This window comes from Psittacula echo (assembly GCF_963264785.1).
Source record: "Psittacula echo genome assembly, chromosome: 3".
In the NCBI taxonomy this organism is placed as follows: Eukaryota; Metazoa; Chordata; class Aves; order Psittaciformes; family Psittacidae; genus Psittacula; species Psittacula echo.
This window is the reverse complement of record NC_137736.1, coordinates 13,332,606-13,351,416: the sequence shown is the minus strand read 5'-3', so window position 1 is coordinate 13,351,416 and position 18,811 is coordinate 13,332,606. Positions and strand designations below refer to the sequence as shown.

Below are 18,811 nucleotides of genomic sequence, written 5' to 3'. Positions count from 1 at the left end.
ATTAAATATGGTGTGTCCTCAGCTGTACAAATCTTGCTCAAAAAGGAAATTTCTCTTTTTAAATGTCAATAAGAACTACAAGAGAACCTACCCCAATATTTGAAGAACAGCTTTGTGGTATTAAATTAGGGTTCAGAGTTACCCATTTTATGGTAATATACCTGAATTCCTAAAAAAATCTATGAGAGTCCAGAAGCACAGAATAATACACAAAACAAACAGGCTGCGAAAGAAGAAAATATTTTCAATTGGCAAATGTATTTATTTTTCTAAATGTGGTTCGCAAAAATTAATTTGTAGCTGGAACAACACATTTGGTCCAAGAGGGATCACACTGTGAGGGCATTCCAAGGTGTTCTACCTCCAAGACAACACTTTTTAAGGCTTATGCCATAAGTAAATTTTGACCACGCTTCATCACTTTCTTCTCCTCTGGGTATAGCTATGGAATCACTAATTTAGTATCTCCATTCTTTTCCCATGCACATGGCTTCAAAGACATGTAAATGCATGGGAATGAAGAAAATGACCAAATAGTGTTTCTAACCTTCCTTACAAGGGTCTAGTATAATTCACATTTGAGCACATAATGGAGCCAGACTGCTAACAGAGTGCCTTCTGAGCAGGAAGCAAGAGGAATAGTTAATCCTCTCTGTACTTTTTTTATGCTAGATGTGCTGGAGATGTAAAAATAAAGACTGTCTTATGATAATGATGAAATGTGGTACTGAGCAATGCATTTAAAGCTTCTCATACACCAGCATTTTCAGAGCATACGTTTAAAACAAGCATACAAAATTCACCCAGGCCACCTTTAAGTAAGTTCAACATGTTTTTTAAAGCAGGTTTAACAGCACCTGTTTAATAGAACCTGATGAGATGGTAATAAATAGTTACTGTTCTTACCAGCATAATTGCTGAGCCCCTTCCTCTTCTTTCTGCGCCAGTACAGCCAGATGCTGAAACCCATCAGAATTACCCAACAGGCACCACCAATGCCAGCTATAAAGGCAGGCTGTTTGACAACATCAGTGATTTGTTCAGTTATGCTGTTGTTATTTTCAGTGATGACAACTTCGTTACGACCTCCTGCACAAAAGAAATACAACAGAATGTTGTTATTAGGGATTTTGCAATACAAACGGGGAGCAAGTACTGCAAATGAAAATAAAGAAACCCAAAACCTCAACAGTAATGCACCTCAAAAGAATTATCCATAGTAGGAGATCTTTAATGAGTATCAACGTGCACCTGGAAAACTAGTGTTTCTAGAAAGTAAACACATAAAATCCACAGTGATTTTGAACGTATATATTTGAAAACATAGCTCTATAGGACTCTCCCAAATAATCTAACAGATGACAGTCCAGAGCGGATTTTTTAACAATATACATGCTTGTTGGCTTGTTTTTACATAATTATAGACAGAATACAATGATGAGAAAATGGATCATGGGGAACAAATCAAGAAATAAATCAAGCAATCAATGAATAGCTATTTCAAAATGAGAAATCCAAATACAAAATATGCTTCAACATCAAAAGACAGTTCCTTAGCTCATTGTTGTCAGCATGCCATAAGTTCTTACTTAACTCATTTGGTTTTGCTGCATGCTGAAATTTCCAAATTAGAAAGAAACAGCAACATATATGTATTTTCAACTGGGGGAAAGATGCATTTTGCAGCAATTATTTCATGTGGAAAACAATCCATACAAACCTTAAGTGCACCAGCATTGACACAGAGAAGAAAACCACGTACTTAACTGTAAGCTCTAAACAATCACAGCACCAGATGCTATTTTTTTCACCCAGACTATGCCTGAATAATTCTAAACATCAACCTGTAAGAAATAATTATGATGTGGAATACCAATTAAAGTGACATGCATGAAACATTACTATATAGGATTTTAAAATATGTATATTACATTATAAAACCGTACATTTCAATAGATGCTCCCACTGTTTTTTCTCCCCTCTTTATCTAAAAGGGAACTTTCCTAAAAGGAAAAACTCGGTGGCTTGAAAACAAATACTCCTAAAAAATGTGACTGGAAATTCAACAAATGCTAAAGCATCTAGTTCTAGAGCCAGTGCTTTTCTACTGCAAACCTTCCCTTGTCAAAAAATGGTTAGGTTTAAAATTAGGAAATGAGGAAAATATTTTTCTGCAAAACATATGACTAATGATTATATGTACATTTGATCTAAGCTGCCCATGTTTGAAGTTTTGAAATGGGTGAAAGAATTAGCCCTCATTTCCAGCAAAAGCATGTAGATGGCTCAGTCCTTGAAATGTGCTGCAGTATTATTAGATGCCCATATGCATGTTGAAGAACTGCAAGAGTAGCCACTCTACTGAGACAAAAATACTACGGTTTTCAATTATAGAGTCTATAGCACAAAAGTAAAGGTGGTAGAGTATGGCAATGCAACACCAAAATGGTCATTCCCAAAATTAAAGTGTTGTAACATTACGCCTTGTCATAAAAATATTCATATTCCTTTTCTATAATTCAGGAATGGTTAAATTTACCACTTCTTCTTTCAACAGAACAGCTCCTCTGTCAGCACACTGGCTTCAGCCTAAAGCAAATAAACAAGGTCCTTGGCTAAAGCAGATGTGAGAAGTCTGACACTTCCCGTTTATTTCCACAGACACCTCTTTGCAGGAGACCCAGAGTTTACAGCAGTCAAGCTGTGATTGAGGATCCCTCCCAGCGGGCCTGTTGGGCTGAGTGTGCCTGCCTTGCTCCAGCCTGCACCCCTGGCACAGCGACTGGCTCTGCACCAGTCAAGACACAGCTTCAGGCTCTTAAGTTGTGCTCAAGAGCTGGACTGAGTTGCTCAGGAAGAAAGGAGATGCACTACATTACATTGCTATCACTCTGTTAATGATCTCAGTGATTTTATTAAGCTTTCTCTGTTTCAGCACCATGTCAATATTTAGTAATGATGACCGTCTGCTTTTGCAAACAGACTGTTGAAACTGTGCTAGAGCTTGGCTGGCTTTCAGTACTTCTGTGCAGGAAACAAAACAGGCTTTCTGCAAACAAAATAGGTTCCACAGAAGGATGCTGACAGAACAACACCTGCTGATGCATAAAAAGGCAGTACACCAGTACTGGTATCATGTCTATACTGGCCATGCTGGCAAGCATTGCTAACATCAGGGCCTGGCAGCTTTATCTGTCCTTTCCCATACTATCCTATTATGACTTGTCGCTGCCAAAGGCTGAGTGACTTCCAGTCCTGATGCAGTAAGTGAGAATAAAACTCAGTGAGGACCTGTGCAAGGAAAAGAAGGGAAGCAGTGGTGGCTCTATTATCAAATTTTCCCTTTTTTTTCTGCCCATGGAATTAATCCATAGGTGCACTCCAGTGCTGAAAGAGGAAGTGCTGAGAGTAAAACTAATAGAAGGAGGCACTCTACTGCACACTCTTCCAGGCACACAATTGATTTTCTAGTAGAAATCAGCGTGGGAGTTGATGCTGCTGTAATAGGCATTAACTTTCAGTTAATTTTTGTGCCCTTTGGAGGAGACGTAAAAGCAGTGGGACAGTGAGGAAACAGGTAATGTCAGCACTGCTTCAGAGGCAGCTGTACTGCCTTGGACAAGAGAAGACAGGGAAGCGCTTCAGGGGCACCAGCTTTAGGAGCAGATGCTCCAGCACTCAGGAAAAGAACAACTGCTTCCTGCTAAAGCCTCCAAAAAGACTGAAGATCTCATTTTCTTCTCTAATGTCTTTTAGAGAACGCAGGGTGTGAGAGCAAACTGCAGAGAGCCTGGGGAGAGCTTTCAGTGGACTTTACACTCTCTTCTAGAGGAAGATGCAATCTGTCTCCAAGTTAACTTCTAAAGTTTTCCATCTGGCTGTTTGCTCTTGCCCTTCAGTGCCTAGCAATTACAACTGCAAAACTAATAATTCTTTTAAATGTCAAAATAACATATGCCCTGTGAATTTCATGACTGAAAAATAAATGGATACAGATGAATGTTACCCACTGACGTGTGATAAAATTCATGCAACTGTTGGTGTTTGGGGAAAAAATTGCATTAATTTTGTATTTCTTTAGATAATATTTAAGCAGAAGTAATAAATATGTCATCCAGGGTACCACTGTACTACTTTATATACTGCAGGTGTTTTGGTAACAATGCTGTCAGTTCAACTAATTACAACATAGACATGGGAAGTGTACGACCTGTAACGCTCCATTGTTCCTGAAGACAAAAACATAATGAAATATAATGTCTTCCTCCCATTGGAGAGTAATGAAGAACAAAACTAATTTGTTGGACTAAAAATTAATTAGACACATCAGATTCAATTGCACCTATTACTGTGAAAGTTTGCAGCTGTTCCTCATGTTATTATGCCAATGATGGAATGTAAAACTGAACAGGCCAACTGATGAAGAGAAATAATAGCTATACCATTCACTAACATTGTTGTTATCACCATTTTTACTTCAGATTTTCCAAGTGAAATTTTTTTGTATACCAATAATGATCACAAAAATATTATTCTTGATTTTCTTTAAGCCTTCAATGAAACTTTTCAATGTCCTGCTTGAAGTATGGGCATAGGATTCCTGTAACAGTAATACAATTTCTAACTAAAGAAGTAATATACTTCCTACTGCTTCATATTGTCTTGGGTTTACTTTCTGAATTGTCATGCATCTGTCATCTAGAATTGGTCTGAGAAGTCTAGTAGCTTATCCACCATGGAAATGAGCTATTTTCACAAAAAAACCTTCTTCTTAGAAAAACATATCCTATATTCAAGAATAATATCTTTCTTTTTATACACTGGGCTCCATACTTCATGACAGTGAAAGTCATGCTGTTTAGCAACACTGCTTAACTCTTCTGCATGACTGACCTGCTCTCTCCATAATTCAGCATTTCTGCAGTTGTTCATTCTGTATGCAAGCTGTTAAATAGTATTGCTAAGCACCAGACCATATAGGACTACATTATAATACAATCACTCAGTAATGTTGTCCTATTCATGATGATGTTTTGAGGTTTATTCATTAGCTTTCTTTTAATCCATGCAATTTTTTTATTTTTTTTAATTTACCTAAAACCCAAATTTCTTATTTTATATTCTTGATTCTTAATCAAACATTGACTGGTATCAACTCAGATTTTCCAGAAATGGTATCACCTAAACACTGTTATCTTTATCAAGCAAATTTAGTATCTGAGAAATGACTGCCAGCAATTCAGAAGCAACAGAAAAAATGGGACCTAAAGAAAAGGGAAATACAGACCATAAGAGTAACCATAACCACAACCTGCTTTGGGTTCCCAAGAGGGAACACAGAGATGTGAACAGCAACACAACCCAAACAGAGAAGACTCTCCTTTATTTCATGCACAAGACTCTTAAACGTGCAAAGATGCCACCAGACAAACTTGATGAAGCAGAAATTCTGGAATCATTTAAGGAACAAATAAATATAACTGTAAGTTTGACAATGCAAAATTAAGGCTCTAAATACCAAACAACTTTTTGCTTTCTTTTGTACTCTATTTGCATCCTAATATCCCTTTTCTCCTTCCTGCAGCAACACAGATAGCTATCTTCACATTTAACTCTTGATTATACTAGTCACTTTTTGTAAGGAAAAAGTCAGGATGAAGGGCTATAGCCAGATGCAGGGCTGAGCATTCTGGGAATCATCCAGCGAAGCACTTTAGTGCAAGTTTAACTCACAACATGTTAAATGACAGAAGGCTACTCACATGCTTAGAATGCAGTACACTTAAGTGTTTTGCTGGAACAAGCCCCCTGTGTTTAGTGCCTCGCTCAATGAACTCTCTAAAGAAAAAAGGCCTTCTCAAGAGAATGCAATGACAGACTAGTTGTACAACATCAGTTCTTTACACAGAGTTCCAAAATTCATGCCTATTAGAGGATAGGTTTCTTTCATTTTCAAAAATCAATTCATTGCTTTCAGTTCTACAAAACTTTCCCCTCGTCTTTTCTTTGGCCTTTCTGTAGCTGCAGTTTTCAAAAACCAGTGCTATCTTCACATCCACTCTTCATTCCTTCTCCAGTGACAATATATTCAAAGCTTACATACCTCAAATAATGTTTAGATGCATAGGAACATGCATATCATTAAACATTTAAGCAATGCTTAGGGAATGGCCTTTTCTAAAGGTCTACACATAACATAGCCATGTTTTGGACATTCTCTTGACAAAATTTTCTAGAAAGAAAATATTTAATAAAAACAAAAGAAGCAAACAAAGCCCCATTTAAGTAATAACAAAATTAGGTCATACAGATGCAACAAAATAGTCATATGAGGTGCTTCCCTGCACAGCTCTATTTGGTTTTGTTAAACATATTATATTTTATTATGTTCTTATCCTTCCTATATTGTTCCTGCCTTTCTATTTTATACTTGAGAAGAATTTCAGAAGAAACAGAATATGTGTTTCCCTCGGGTCAGGAAATAAATTCAGCATGGAAACTGCTACTGAGAAAGTAATTTCAAAGGCACGGATGATAACGCTACCTTTGCTCTCTCTATTTGGAGTAGAAGTCACTTATTCTTTGATAGAGGAAGCTCATCTGCTTGGGCTTGGGATACCTGAGAAACACTGGCTTCAAATGTTCAGAAAACCAGCTGTAAATAGTGCCTTAGGCACCAATGGTACGAGTAAGGCAATATTACAGTCACCTGAGCAGGAGGAAAAGGGAGCTTGATCTGTCAGTTCCATAAACCCATCAAACTGATAAAGTGGTAAATTTACAAAAAAAAAAAAAAAAAAAAAATTAAATTCGTTTCACTAGATTATCTCCATTTTCTCCTATGTTTCAGGAACACATTTCCCTCCATTGACTGTGAGAACTCTGCACAAAGAGAAGACACGACGTCAGCAAGCAGTGAGATGTTAAAAGCTAACTAACTAGCTCTATTCAAAACCCGTCTGTTGCTCCATGGATTTTCTATGCTTCCAGAAGTGATTTATGAAAGCATTTCTGAAAGTTGAAACGGGCAAAACAAAACAGACATTTACTTACCAATTATTATGGGTTGTGGCTCACTTTTTACTCCCACACCTGCACTGGTGCTTGCAGCAACTTCCACATGGTACTGAATACCTGGATATAGGCCACCTATTATTACAGACCGAATGGCTGCATCTACTGTTTTGTTGATATGAAATCGAGTCTCATTACCTAGGCACCAGATCTGGGACAAAAGTTGATGTGTTAAAAAATGTGAAATTCTTCATATATATAAACAAATGCACATAGATATGACATACCAAGGTAATGCATGACAATCACTTATACTGGATTTCTTAATAATGTTACTGCCCAGGAGTAGCTGGAATTGGGACGATTTAGCTCAGCAAGCTATACCATCTTAGCATAGGACTGAGCCAGCTGCAAGGACTGCTTGCAAATACCTCTCTGGACTCTTGCTCTCCGTGGAGTACAAAATTCTGGGGTTATGATTCTTAGAACAGACCAGAATCATCCAAGTGAAAAAGAGGCATTATGCAATAATTGGATTCTTGTTCAGTAACATGATTACCACCAAACCTTTCCTAGAAAAAAAGCCCACTTATTTTCTTCATTCTTAATTTCCCACTGAATAGCAAAAGAACATCATATAATACAAGCACAGGTTGAAACACTTTCTAAAGTACTAAAGAAGAAACTATTTTCAGAATTGTTTTCTACTTCCTTTCACAGCACAACAGGGATATGTGAAGTTTCTGAAATGGAGTAAGTACAAACTCACTTTTTACTGCTGGTTTTGTGATTACTTACATTGTTCAAGAATCCAGGTATCAGTTCCTGACTCAATTACTTTCTAATTAACCAGAAAAAAACACTCTGTAATCTCAACTGGCATTCTGTGATAAGAAAGATCTATGATTTCAGGGTTATGTCTCTCTTGCATTTTTCCATAGGCATTTCCCAAGAAGTTTCAAAACTAAGACCTTTTAGGGATTCCTCTTCAATTAGTGTTATCTGCATATACTGTTTTTGTATTATTAAAGAAAGCATTTACTACCACTCAAGAAAATCAATGCATAAAGATACCACATGTACAGTACATACCTATAATAGCAAAAGAAAGCACTATTGGTGGAACCAGTATCAGCAACCAAGTGATATGTTTAAGCAACAGCAATGCTCTCTTTACACTTACTTTTGATGCTGCTCAGTGTTTTATCTCACTTTATCTTTTTTCTGTGAAACACTGAGGAAGATTTGGAGGGTAAAAGAAAGCCTTGTTTTTCTAAGCTCCAGCAGACCTTATTTTCAGGCCAGAATGCTTTAGGGTGAGAAACTATTGTGTTTATTCTCTCACTCCTTGTCTGCCCTGGTTTTAGGTTACAGTAGTTATGAGATGCCCCTAATTAAGGGCATTTAATTCATAAATGAATTTACAGGCACTCTGATGCTTGCAGTACAATCAACAGATCTACATTCAATTCATTAGAAAATGCACTGTAAAACCTCAGCAGTCATTTCATACTCAAGGAACTATTAGACTATTTGCACTACATTCCGTGCGGCCAGCTCACTAATCGGGCATCCACCTAATCGAACACAGAAGGGGTGTAAGAGGCAGTGACTCCAGCTGTTTTTATAAACAGCCTAGAGGTCTGAGCACTTACCTGGAACACAGCTTTTATTAACTTTCAGTCTACTTTGGTTCATATCTACATACGTGTGGTTTAGAAGTGGGCTTTAGTTATTTGCCTAAAAGTCCTTGATGGTTAATATTGACTTATACTGGAGTTAGTATCAAGATTAATTAAAGCAAAAGATAATTATTAATTGATATGAAAATGAGATCAATAAAAAACTGGGATTAATAAATCTTGATATTGACTAAAAGCAAAACAAAAGAAGTGCTATGCTAAACATTAATATAGTCTTGAGTGACATGGTCTAGTATGAGGCATCCTTGCCCATGCCAGAGGGGTTGGAACTAGGTGATCTTAAGGTCCTTTCCTACCCAAACCAGTCCATGTTTCTATGATTGTGAGCATTTACTGCATCCCTCTGACCAAGTGACAGACTGGAAAAGGCTGAACCATTAGTTGATTTAAAAGTCAAGCGCCTTCTCTCTTCTAGATGCTGTGCTCCATCAAGATACAGCAGTGGAAAAAAAATACATCTTTTTGTGTGAAATAAGCTGCATCTACCACTTCCACCCTTTATAGGACTCTCAAGAAAGCTGCTCTGTTCTATCTCAACTAAAGATTTCATGCTAGGTATACAAGTTAGCCACAGCAAAATTAATGATGTGTCCCATGTCACAAGCCTGTGACAATGCTGAACCTTGTCTGATTCTCTGCAGTCATCCACCCCACCAATAACACACTGCACTGTTGCCATGTTGTGAAAATATACTTGTGCAAAAGTGAGCCTAGTGGGGAATTACAGCCTACAGACTAGCAAAATTTAAGATGATATATAGGAAGTGGATACTTTGAGCCACCGCAGCCACAAAGAAAGAAAAAATACAACCAGTGCAGGCAACTGTCATATAACAAACTCTGGATATAGTAATGGTGCTCGACCTCAAAGCAAATAACCTAGCACGTTAAGTTGTGAATATTGACAGAGAGAGTATTTGGAAGAAGTTGTGTATTCTCTCAGAGCCACAGTCCTTGACTTTGACCTTGAAGTGTTAGGATTAGCATTTTTGCAGGGGAAAGAAGAGGTATCTTTTCTGGCAGCTTATCTGTTAGACTGAAGGCACTCTGAGACAGGGATTTCACCACCTGTCTTGAGAGTGCAGAGGCCCTTAACAAAAATCCTCCTTCTTCTTCCACAGCAGGGAAAAGCAAGAAAGAGAAGTACCGTAAACTAGCTGGCCATTACAGCTCTCTTCCAGATCTAGTTCATTTTTGCTTTTGCTATAACAAGCGGTCTGCATACAATTATATGGGCAGCTGCAAATGCTGTCAGAAACTAAATCCATAAACAGCGCTGTTGTTCTGTAATCTAGCAGGCTGTTTCCTCCACACATAACTCTCCCATTAAACATTATTTCTACCTTATACTCCTGGATGACTCCATTTTGGTGATCTGGAGGCGGAGGATCCCAGGAGATGCTGATGCTTGTGCTGTTGTGGTTTCCAACCGTCAGGACAGTAACAGACTGAGGAGGGGCACTCGGAGCTACACCAAGGAGAGGGAACAAACAGAAGCAAGACATTAATCCATTTGCTAGAGCACAAGTTTTGCTGAAGCAGTGTGAGAGCAACTAGACAGTATACGAAGTGCACAATCCCGGCAGGCCGAGGTGTGCACATTTTGTTAGGCACTGACAACCCTGAAAAATGCCTTTCTGAAGAAAAGCATAGCGCTGGATGACAATGTGGAATTTGTGGCAATGGAGAATCAATACAAATCACTCCTTATATATTTATATTATTATACTTATAATTTCTTAGTTTTGCATTGGAATTATTCTCACGCTTACATTTGTTTTCTGTAATATACATGGATACCTACAGGTATATCAACTTAGTAAGGCTCACTTACTTAGTAAGTCATGACATAAGGCTTTTTGACCTGGCCTGAAAAGTGTTTCAATTCTTCTTTTCCCACATGGTTTAATAACAATGTGAGTGGCAGGCATTTAAGGATCTTTATTTGCTCTCCAGGAAAACATTAACTTAACAGTTTTAAACATAAAACTTTGCAAGTCCTAGGTGGAAAAGAGTTAAAGTGTTCAAGGCTTTACATCAGATACCAGTGAAGAGGGGCAGTGCTGAGTTAGGTCAGATATATACTTATGTCCTCTCTTCCCTAGGCAAATTGCTTTCTCTTCAGAGTCCTGTTCAGTTCAACCATTCACAGCTGTTTGGCTGGTCACTGCGTATCAAGGCCATATCTACAAGGCAATTGCTTGCCAGCCCTACTACATTGGCTGGAAGTGTGGAAAAACAAAATTATAGCTGTTAGTGATCAGAGCTCTGCTGGCAAACCCCTCTTACAGCTACACCAGCAGCAGGGTGCTTCTTTTGGCTCATCACATGTTGTCTGGGAAGTAGTACAGCAGCTCTGCTACAGAAAAGTCCCCTCTGTGAGCATCTGCTGCATCTCCACGCGGGGGCTCTCCCACCATAGCTATAGCTGCCACGGCAGAGGGCTGCAGCATATGGCCCTCCTCAGTCGCCTAAAACTTCTTGTAGCCTCGTTTCTCCTCTCCCTTTCTTCTAGGCAAGTGTTAAAACCACCACAGTGGTTTTGACAGCCAAGTCACCAAAGTCGAGTGTATTGTATTAATAATGTATAGTCCCTGAGGAAAAAAAAATTATCCATAAAAGCTGCACTGAACCGGTCCTAGGATCCATTTAGTCCATTTACCCAAGTCTATCTATCCAGTCTTCAATAAAACTAATAGAAAGAGGCTAGGAAAGTGTGAATTAATAAATCAAGCATACAGTGATAACTCTCCAGGACAATTTTCCAATTTACAGAAGCCTGTTGCTTAGATACTTTCTGTTCCAGGGTGATGTCTTTGTGTTTAATAACTCCTTATGGAACTTTTCTTCCATGTATTTGTCATCACCTTTAATATGACCTTAAAATATTTAATATGAAATATGGAAGCTGATTTTGGAGACTTATAATAGACCTTGTACCAAACCCTAAAATATTTATTGTTCCTCCTGCCCCCAATTTAAAATCTGGATAGCCCTCTGGTTTTCGGCATCTCACGTCATGTGTCACAGCTCCCTGACTCCAGTCCTCAGGTCTAGAGTATTCCTATTCAGAGAGGACTCCTTCACTGCTAAGTTCTGTGGCAACAGGACTCTAGTCTTATCTTTAACAGATATTTCTGACTGCATGAACATCCTTGGACCATGCTTCTCAGAGAAGCAAAGAGCCACAGGCATGTACGTTAAAGCCTGGCAGGTTAATACAACTAAACACAGCCACAGATATCAGGACTATTCCAGTCTCCTGAGTCAATTTAGATTTCCTTATTGTTCCCTGTGGCCTCTTTGAGACTGGCTATGTTCCCATTTTGAATGCTCCTCAGCATTTGACCTGGCACAGGCTCATGGAACTGAGCTAAAATCCTTACCCTGATAACCCTGAAGAGTCGGAGTAGCCTGTTGCAGGAATTACACAACTTAAAACAATGATACCAGGGTGGGGACAAGAGACCATACAAGATTACATCAGAAAAAATACTTTAGAGGAAAAATAGCACACGCATTACTGTCATGTGAGGCTGCATGTTTTGTCAACTACATTTTCAGATGCTGGTTCAGCCGCAAAGGAAATAGTGCTTGGTAGAGTCCTTGTGACCTTACATGACACAGAGAAACACTGTACTGAAAAGGAGAAATGGGGCTGTATTGTGGATGATTTGACTTTTAGCCAGCTCAAGCGAAGCACGGAAGGGTGGCCTTGGGCTATTCCTTGCCATCGTGCAATGCATAAAATCGGTGAAGTCAATAGTTGCATTGTATATTTCACAGCAAGTGAAATAATTTGCCACACAGCAAAAAAATTAGCATTTTAAAAGTCTTCAAGTTATTTAATAACAACCAAACCATGAATAAATGCATGGGTGCAATATTAATTAGAACAACATTTTATGTGAAAATAATAATCATTAAAATGACAACGCTTAGCACTATATAACTCATTTTTGGTTCTAAATGTTATGGAACAACTTGCTGAAATGCATTTACTTTCATCCTCAAACACATTCAGAAATTTAATTTCTTATATATGAATATGTGGAAAGGAAGAGAGAAGGGGAGAGTAAATTCTAAAGAAATGTAAAAAGAATACTGTAGCATTTAAAGAAAAGCATACTGTATTCATTTGTCTTTGCATTTAAACTGCACGAATATTCTAGTTAATATTCTATCTGTGTGTTAGTTTGGGACTTTTTTAGATGATAGATGGTAAGTTTGAAGCAAAATTAAAATTGCAGCTGATGAACGCAGCTGAAAATATCATTTTAAGAGCTGCACTTAAGGCAAGAAGGAATTTGCAGTCAGCAGCTGATAAAAACTAAGGAGGCTTCCATTACCAACTGTCATAGTTTTGTGGTGACAAAGAATCTACAGAACAAATACTACTCCACAAAAGAGATTTAAAACAGTGGATGCAATTGCAGAAAAAAGAAAAAAAGAAAGAAATAAACTATCCTTAGAGCAAGTGTGAAAAAAATGGTGAAAATGATAAAATAAAATATTTACTTAGCTCATTTTCGTATGTGTATACACATACATGTACACAACAGTTCTGCTTCCTCTCTCTGATAATATCACTCTGTAAGCTGGCACCATGATATAAATTAAGGCCCTCGTCTGACACTGCTGCAGTTATTAAATAGATCACATTGAAAAATAACATTTTTTAAACCGTTTTCTCATTTCCCTTGCTGCTGGCTTGTGGAGAACACCTTGCCTGCTTCTTGACAGGTCAATTATTCCAGTGCTCAGCTTCTTCTTACAGATATGAAAGAACCCAAATCGCTGCTCATCTTTTCCAGAGGCAGCCAAACAGAATTCCATTTGTTACCTTCACAAGGCCAAAGAGGCAGGAGACGGATGGATACTGAACTGTGACAAATGTCTGATCTAGAGGAAAAGTCTAACTGCAGCAAAATTGATTTTTGGAGGTAGACCTCAGAAGTAACATAGCACGTAAAATTTAATCCAGCAGAAATCTGCCACTATGCTTTCGGTTGTACTTTGCCTTTACCAGGGCTATTTGTTTTGATGTCACAACAAAAAATTCCAACGCATGTATCACTTCTCCAAATTATTTTCTAAAAATAGCATAGTTGACATTTTTTAAAAGTCAATCCTAAAAAAGCTCATTTTCAAAATGGAATCACAGGAAACATAGCAAGAGGGATCCCTTTAGAGATTGCCATCTTCCTTCATTGGATGCGAAGCAAACCACTGTCATTAAGCAGTTAGATGATGTTCTTTTTTTAATATATGAACACAAACATAATTGCAAATATACTGTGAGGAATTAAAGAAAGCACATGTAGAACTGCATCTACTGAATGTCTCAGTTTTCTCATGGAAGCACTTAACATTATCACCTAAACAAGAAGAAGATTTATTTTCAAGGGCTGACATTTGTCTGGTGGTAATACTACATGTCATAGGCTGATGTTTTTTTGAGAGAGATAGTTGTAAACAGACTCCTTGAAGGTTATATTAATCTACAAAGCGTATCCTAGGCTGAAGAGTTACACATATCTGTAGGCAAGAAAAATTCTTCAAATTTTCACTATGTGGAAAGTTATTCCACATGAACAAAGTGGCCTTTAAAGTAGGAAATTACCTGACAGGCTCTGCTGGGAGATGAGGTTTGTCAAAGAAAATGTCATTCCTCAAGTATTTTATAGAAATAGAAGGTACAAAATCTCTCTTTTTCAGTAGTTCTTAATTTACCTTTAGCAAGAGACACTTAGATGAACTAAATAAACAAAAAAACCCAATCAACTGAAACTGGAAAAGAAGAATATCTGCCAATGACGGGACAAAATCCTATATCTTAACTCTAGAAAAGCAATTGCACCTGTAGAAAGCTTCTTTCCATTTTCTTGGGATTTTTTAAAGCTTTGTTCAGAACCCAGAAAGATATTTTTTACCAACTGATTTAGGCTTGATAGTCTGAACAAACTAATGGGAAACATAAAGTCCCAAATTCTAAATAAGACTTGAATAACGCCTTCCTACACGGTGTTCTACATGTTGCAGGGGACACTGAATTTTCTCATTGAGAAAGTATGAATGGCAACCAAGTTATCTTCATGATTACTTACTTGTTGAGTAATAATCATAACAAATCAAACAGAAAAGTGAGTAATAAGAAAATCCATTTTAGAATTAAGAAGCACTTGGCAATCAGCACTAAACTGAACTTCAGGAGACCACTGTAAATGATTAAGATGCATCTTCATAGGAAGGAAAGTGTGCATTCAAACCCCATTGAAAACTGTAGAAGCATTCTTATACTTCACCAGTATTTCTTTCCCTTGCTTTGAAAGAAATCAATGAAACAGAGAAAAGAAGAACTCTCATTGTTATAATCATTCTTCTACTTTTACAGGTGAACTTTTCCAGGGAAAGGATACATTAGATAGGCATACAGATAGGTTTCTTGCACATTTCTAAGAGAAACCCCCCCCCAAACTTGTATCTCATCTCACTCCCTTTACCTTGCATTAAAAAAGCAGGCCTGGAGTGTGTATGTTTTAGAAAATTATATGCCATGTTACATGCTATGGATATAAATGCTTGTGCATTTCAGTAAACTGTTTACTATGTCTGCATCCTGAATGTTTCACAGAGGCTTGAAAGGTACTTAAGGAAATCCTCTGGAGGACTAAATAGGGCAGTTTCATGAGCTCTGTTGAGGAACAACAGAGTGGCCTGACCTTGAGACTGGAGTTCCTTCAGACTAGTCAAATATCTGTCCTTCACGAGTCCCCATTTCCCAAACAAACTGTTCCTCTATATTGTTACCCATTCAGAAAGATGTGCTTAATATCAAACACTCATCTGTAAAAGGTTTCATTTATCAGTTTTGTTTTCAAAGTGCAGACCAAAGCCTTTTATTGCAGCAACACTGGTTATAAAAGAATGGTTGCAGTGCATGCTTTCTGGAAGACCCAAAGCCACCAGCAGATCAGAAGAATGTAGCAGCCAGAAGAATATAGGACTGGTCCAGTGTTTTTTCATGGAATACTTATAGTACAAAACCGACTATTATATTGAATATACTGAATTCTGATAATTATATTGAATATTCTAATTATAGTCAATAATATATAATTGAATATTCTAATAATGATATTGAATTCTAACTATGATATTGAATTGTAACTCAAAACCTGTATCTAACAAACAGAAAATGTGTGGAAGAAATAGAGCTGAACATACTCATAACACACAATAACCAAAAATGTTCAGTGCTAGGTGTGGAAGCCAATTGCTTTTCTGACCATTTTACTAACCTTCCTCTGTGGTGCGAGCAGACTTTGATTCACTGTCCATTCCTTGGAATTCATTGAAATAAGGGCGAACCTTAATTTCATAAGTGACCCCCTTTTTCAAGCTGACGAGGACAGCACTGCGTTCAGTTGGGACTTTGACCTCCAAGTTCTGCCATACAGCTGGAGAAGGTAGGCCAGATGTTTGGCGATACATCACTCGGTAGCCCTGAATAAACTGGGATTGGCGGTCAACCTAGAAATGGCATTAAATAACACATCAATACACGTATTAAAGTAACAAAACTGTATAAAAAGCAAGACATTTGCTTAGAATACTTCTGTCCTCTCTTTTTAGAGAAAATTAACAGTTGTTTAAGTGCTGAATTTAAAAATCAAACTGCCCTCCTGTAAGTCACTGTTGATTAATTGTGTCTAAAGAACATTTTTCTCATATTACTTGTTATAGAATATTTCTATTTTACTTTCCCCAGCTCTATGTATCATGACAAATACCACCTTAAATCATAACACAAGGCCCCACCTCTGCAACAAATAATGAAAAGAGAACTTTGGCATAATGCTTACTGCATGTAAACTTATTAAGCACATCTTGGCTACTGATGCACTGAAATAGGAGAAGAAAAGAAAAACAAATTATTTTCAGAAAAGGACAAGTCTTTGAAGATACCCTACATGCTTTCAGTTAGTCATTACTTGGCTCACAGCTCATCTTTTCATGAGATGCACAGAGAAGTAAAATAAACATAAGACAGATGCAGAGAAAACAGCTTCTAAGGACATGTGCTGTTTCTTGCGTTCACAATCTAAGCCATCTCTTTACATCCTGGGGCTGTGATGCTCTCAGGCCATCAGATGGAGATTGAATGCTTTTTTTGGTTTATATTTTTATATGTTGCTAGGCAAGCAAAACTCAAGATTAGATGATACACAGAAGTCTAACAATTTTAACCTATTGGAACTATAAATAGGATTTGTGTGAAGGAAAAACTGAAAATGTGTTTTATCTCTTAGGGAAAAAAAAGCATGAAACAATGATTTGAGGTATTATGACGTTTGCATGAATTTTCTCAAAAAACAATCAAACCAATCTGATGGATAAAAGCAAACCAAACCCAGCTGCTTCTGTAAACAACAAATAAAGAGCCAAAGAAAGTTCAGCACAAATAGCCAGACTATACAAATAGCTGTTTGGTAAATCTATGGGTTCTAGCTAAGATCAACAAGTAGGATTTCTTTTCCACTCTTGACAATTTGCTAGCTCAGAAGTATTTCAGAATTAGAGGCACATTTGCCTCACTTCTCTTAAGAATAAATGAAATTAAGGCTGAAAACACAAACCAGGTCTATTACACTTCTCCTATAATCCTGTTACAGTTTACTGGGGCATTCAGAGGGGACACAGATTCTTAGGCATTAGAAAGGAGGGCAAGCAAGAAGAAAGCTTTATTTATGAGAGCAAAGCAGAAATGTCTTTCATCAAAACTGTCACTGTTAAAAACCTTGCAACATATGTTACAACAACATTAAGCTTGCATTTTATAAACTTCTCTGCATTCACTTTAAGTGAATTTATGCACTGAAAGAGGGATATAACTCACAATAATAGCTTGTTAATACCGAAAGAATCAAGCTGTGTTTTTAAGAAGAACATTAACCAGCTGTTTCCAGATGAAGGGAGTCTGTAAATCAGAGTAAATTGTTTTTATCCATGTTTGACTTTGATTAACTAAATGTTTTACGGATATAACAACTTTGCGAACCTCATGTTTACTACAAAATTCAGCAAGAATAATACTTTCATTCAACTTTGTAATACAGATTCTCAACCTAAATTACAATAGAAGGCTATGACGTTTAATAATCAAACACTGGGTTTGATTCCTACCCAAGTTAGAAGCTACACTGAAAGACAACGTAACTTTGTTAGAACTTTCCATGTTGTCTTTGCTGTGCTTTTAATCTCTACTGACTGCTGCCTAGTGGACAACATCTGAAAATTCAGAGTGGAGTAGGCTGAATAGTGACAGTATGTTGCTATAAAACAGTATGGAAACTTTTGTACACCGTGGTAGAAACACAAACACACTCAGTAATTCACTGAGAAGAAATGGATCTCTACAGCATACCTATAGTATACTAATTTTGAGTCCATCGCACTTTCCTATCTACTTATATATAGGCAATATACAAAGTATTTATAATATTCAAAGTATTTATAAAGTATATCAAAGTATACTTTTTCTCCTATACTTCTAAGTTCCTAACCTAAAAGACTAAACAACACAAGGACTATGAAAACAAAACACAGTGCTACAACAAGGATGTCATGTATATGGAAGCTATAAACTCACATAAGTTTCACAGAGCTTTCAATCAGATGTTTGATTACAACAGGGCTGAGTGATCTGACTGAATTTCAGTTTATTGACAGTGATTTCATTGGTCAGGGTCTGGGAAGGCACTTATGAAAGAAAATACTATGCATTTTTTTAATGTTTTCTATAAGCATCCACTTGTATTCAGTGTCAAGGAGAGGATACAAAGCTATTTCTCATGCTGACTTAAAGCTAGTCTGAATGAATAGGGCTATTCACATGGTCAAAATGTTGGGAAACTATGCAAAGGGCACTTCACATATGGAGAAAAGTGGATTTTTTGTTTTATTTGGAGTTTTCTGATTACTAAAAAACTACTCCTGGATAATAACATGGGTTAATCGAAGGTATTTTTGAGGTACACAACAAGTATGTTTCCCATATACATACACACACATATATGTGTGTACCTGTATAT

At 37.3% G+C, this 18,811-nt stretch overlaps 1 protein-coding gene across 1 annotated transcript in view; it reads right to left on the bottom strand.

Annotated features, from left to right (window-relative positions):
* Positions 1 to 18,811, bottom strand: part of ROBO2 (roundabout guidance receptor 2) — a gene marked incomplete at its 3' end in the record, with an annotated part of 450,916 nt that overhangs the window by 53,246 nt on the left and 378,859 nt on the right. The window contains exons 15-18 of the mRNA XM_080612699.1: positions 16,019 to 16,250; positions 10,061 to 10,185; positions 7,054 to 7,225; positions 907 to 1,089 (exon numbers count right to left, since the gene is read on the bottom strand). Coding sequence (XP_080468825.1) covers positions 907 to 1,089; positions 7,054 to 7,225; positions 10,061 to 10,185; positions 16,019 to 16,250 — 712 coding nt within the window. The remainder of the gene's footprint in view (positions 1 to 906; positions 1,090 to 7,053; positions 7,226 to 10,060; positions 10,186 to 16,018; positions 16,251 to 18,811) is intronic.